This window comes from Ipomoea triloba, chromosome 13, assembly GCF_003576645.1.
Source record: "Ipomoea triloba cultivar NCNSP0323 chromosome 13, ASM357664v1".
Lineage (NCBI taxonomy): Eukaryota > Viridiplantae > Streptophyta > Magnoliopsida > Solanales > Convolvulaceae > Ipomoea > Ipomoea triloba.
Genome location: NC_044928.1, coordinates 13,338,457 through 13,341,555, shown reverse-complemented (window position 1 = coordinate 13,341,555; position 3,099 = coordinate 13,338,457). Strand labels below are relative to the sequence as shown.

The 3,099-nt window shown below is 38.8% G+C and overlaps 1 protein-coding gene across 1 annotated transcript; it reads right to left on the bottom strand.

The window, feature by feature from the left end:
• Positions 1-1,614: 1,614 nt before the first annotated feature.
• Positions 1,615-2,793, bottom strand: LOC116001224. The gene has a single exon (XM_031241113.1). It carries the CDS (start codon positions 2,791-2,793, stop codon positions 1,615-1,617), a length of 1,179 nt encoding a protein of 392 aa, XP_031096973.1.
• Positions 2,794-3,099: the final 306 nt, after the last annotated feature.

The following is a 3,099-nucleotide window of genomic DNA, read 5'->3' as shown; positions in this document are numbered from 1 at the left end:
ATGTACATATATACGTCCTATACATATGATATATATATACTACATACACGTATATATGTATATATATATATATATATATATATATATATATATATATATTGACATATACTATATTCACAATATAGGTAATTTGGCATACTAACAACATAACATAACATATTTCATAGTATAGCTAATTACACATACTAGTACCATACCATGACATATACATATGTGTATTATGTAGAACATAGTCATTTCTAGTATATATATAAACATAAACATAGTATCTTCACATAAAACTCCACAATCACAAATCAATTACCAACTATCTAATTTCAAGTGACTTCAACCCACTTAAGGGATTTCCTTACCTCAATTAGCTACTAAAATCCTTAGAAGAGTCTTTGAGTGATTTCCCCCAAATTCTTCTTGAAACCCTAGACTAGAATCCAACATCATAACAACACAATTTAGGAAATCTAAACTTAGATTATGAATCTAGAGAGGAATATAAGACTATCTACCGAATAAAATTAACAATTTACCGAATAAATTGAAGAGGTGTGAAGGAATTGGCTATGGAATAATGGAGGAAAATGATGAAGATCCTCTCTCTTGCTCTCCCTTTCTTTTCGGCCAAGACAAAGGGAAATGGGAAAAAATGGGGAAAATTTGGCTTTTATAATTATCACAATCTTATGTGATAAGATTGAAAAAAAAATAATAAAATAATAAAATATCTCCACAACATATCAGTTGTGGTCCAAACAGATAAGGTTTCGGTGGAAAATAATCCAGAAAGAATAATTTCCGAAACCACAAATTTATTCCAGTCGAAAGTTTCAAATTGGGCTAGGTTCAGTTCACTGTGGAAATTTCACGGTGTACGATCAGAAATAAATTTTGACCCCTATAGCTCATCCAATTTCAACTTAACTAAGTAGGAAGTTCATACTTAGTCATAACATGCCTAATAGTCCATTTCCTAGGAAATCCGAGCTGAAAATTCGTCCTCAAATATTTTACGGTTCGTGACCGGCACGAACGATCGTAGCTTAATAACAGCTATATTTCCTTATAAAAATCCTTTTGACGCATCGGTCACTCATCTCAGGAATGTCATAGTTTAAAGACATATTTCTCGAATCTTAATCTTATTCGAAAAGACGAGGGGTTACAGTCTACCCTCCTTAAAAAGAGTTTCGTCCCCGAAACTCAAAAGCATTTCGGGCCACGGTTTTCAAATGAAAGAGCTTTTCAACTAACCAAGGAGTACGAGGAATTCGGTTTTAAAAGGAAACTAGAAGTCATCCTTGGTCAAGAGGTAACCTAACCATTAATACTATCAAGCCCTTCCTTTTGGCTTTGACACTTACAATTCAAATTTTCAGACTCTCAGTCCGAATTACTCCCCTTAATTTCCAACATCTGACACTCATTAATCCAAGAGTCTGCCAAATTCCTCTTTACTATTGTCCAAACAGATGACTCAAATCTGTTCAAATTCAATCACTGTTCATGAAGATTATTCAAATCTTCCTTATAGACAAATATCCAAATCTATCTGCTTTCATCAAAGATTTCACAAGTTAGGTTCTTAGGTTAATCCTAAATACGTTAGGATCCTTCAACCTAAGATTCCGATTTCCACTTATCGGCAGATAAGGATGATATAAACGAATTTGTAGCTCCAGTATTAAATAAAACCAAACCAGGTACGGAGTTTATAGGGAAAGTACCAGTCCCGACGTCGCTAGCTTGCGTCTGAGCACTATTAACGACGTAGATCCTGCCCTGGTTCTCTGTATTGCTGGCTCCAAACGGTTCTTGTCTCGGGTTCCTGACAATTTCTCCTTCCTGGTTCTTACTCGGGGATTGGTTTAGGTAGTGGCTCGGTCGAACGGAGCAGTACCTCCTCGTATGCCCTTCCCTACCACACTGGTAGCATCTAATCTTCTCCCCACGGCAAGTTACCCCGGGATGACTCCTTCCACATTGACGGCATGTATTATTTCTCCCTTGGCTCGTTTCTCCTTTCAAATATCCTTGCCTCGAGTTGGATTCACCCTGGCTAGGTTTCTTGTTACTCCACTCAGATTCTCCTTGCTTGTCCTCGACCTTCCTTTTGCTCCGACCATAGACTGCTTGCTGATCAAGATACACCTGGTAATGATCGGACGCCCTGTTATATGCTTCCTTGAGAGTAGAGCACATAAATGGTGTGATCGCTCTTCTCACTTCCCTGTCTAATCCTCTTACAAATCTCCTTGCCTGGCTTGCCTCGTCGGGTACGATGTCCTGAGCAAATCTCATCAACTCAACATACTTGTCATGATAAACTTGCATTGTTGTTCCTTGTTGTTTCAGTCGCAGGAATTCTTCACATTTGATGCCCTTAATTCGTTCAGTGTAAAATTGACCTCTTAATTCCACCTTGAACTCTTCCCAGCCAAATCCTGGGTCTTGTAAAAGATCAGGTCCAACCGTTGTCCACCAGTTATCCGCAGCTTTAGTCAGGTAGTATACTGCAGAAGACACTCGCTGCTCTTCAGGACAATTCACAGCGTTTAGCAGTTTATCAAATGTTCTGATCCATTCTTCTAGGATCACTGGGTCTTCTTCCCCCGCATAATACAGCGGTCGTCTATTTGCTATAGCTTTAGTAATATCTACCTGTGGTTGCACTTGGGCTTGATTGTGAACTTGCTGAGCCATCATGAACTCAGCCATCTGTTCCATTGCCATGGCCATACGGTCCATCGCCGAGACATCATTGCTTTCCCTAGCAGGTACGCTTCGTCTAGGAGGCATCTTGCTGAACAAGCGATTCTGAGTTAGCTCTCTTAAAGTTAGAATTCGAGGGTCTAACCAGCCCAAAGACAGTATAGTAACTACTCAAGTCCTTTACCACAATTCTACTACCCACTTAATCATATTCATCAGGTAGGTATCCCTACCATGGCATAACAGTAGCAAGGCATCATGCCAATAGCCAACTTAAACCAACATGACTAACAATCAGCATATATATGCAATGACAAGTAGTAATTATACTACGCAACAATTAAATCACAAATTATGCACGGAATGACAAGGTACCCCTTTCTCTGTCCGGCC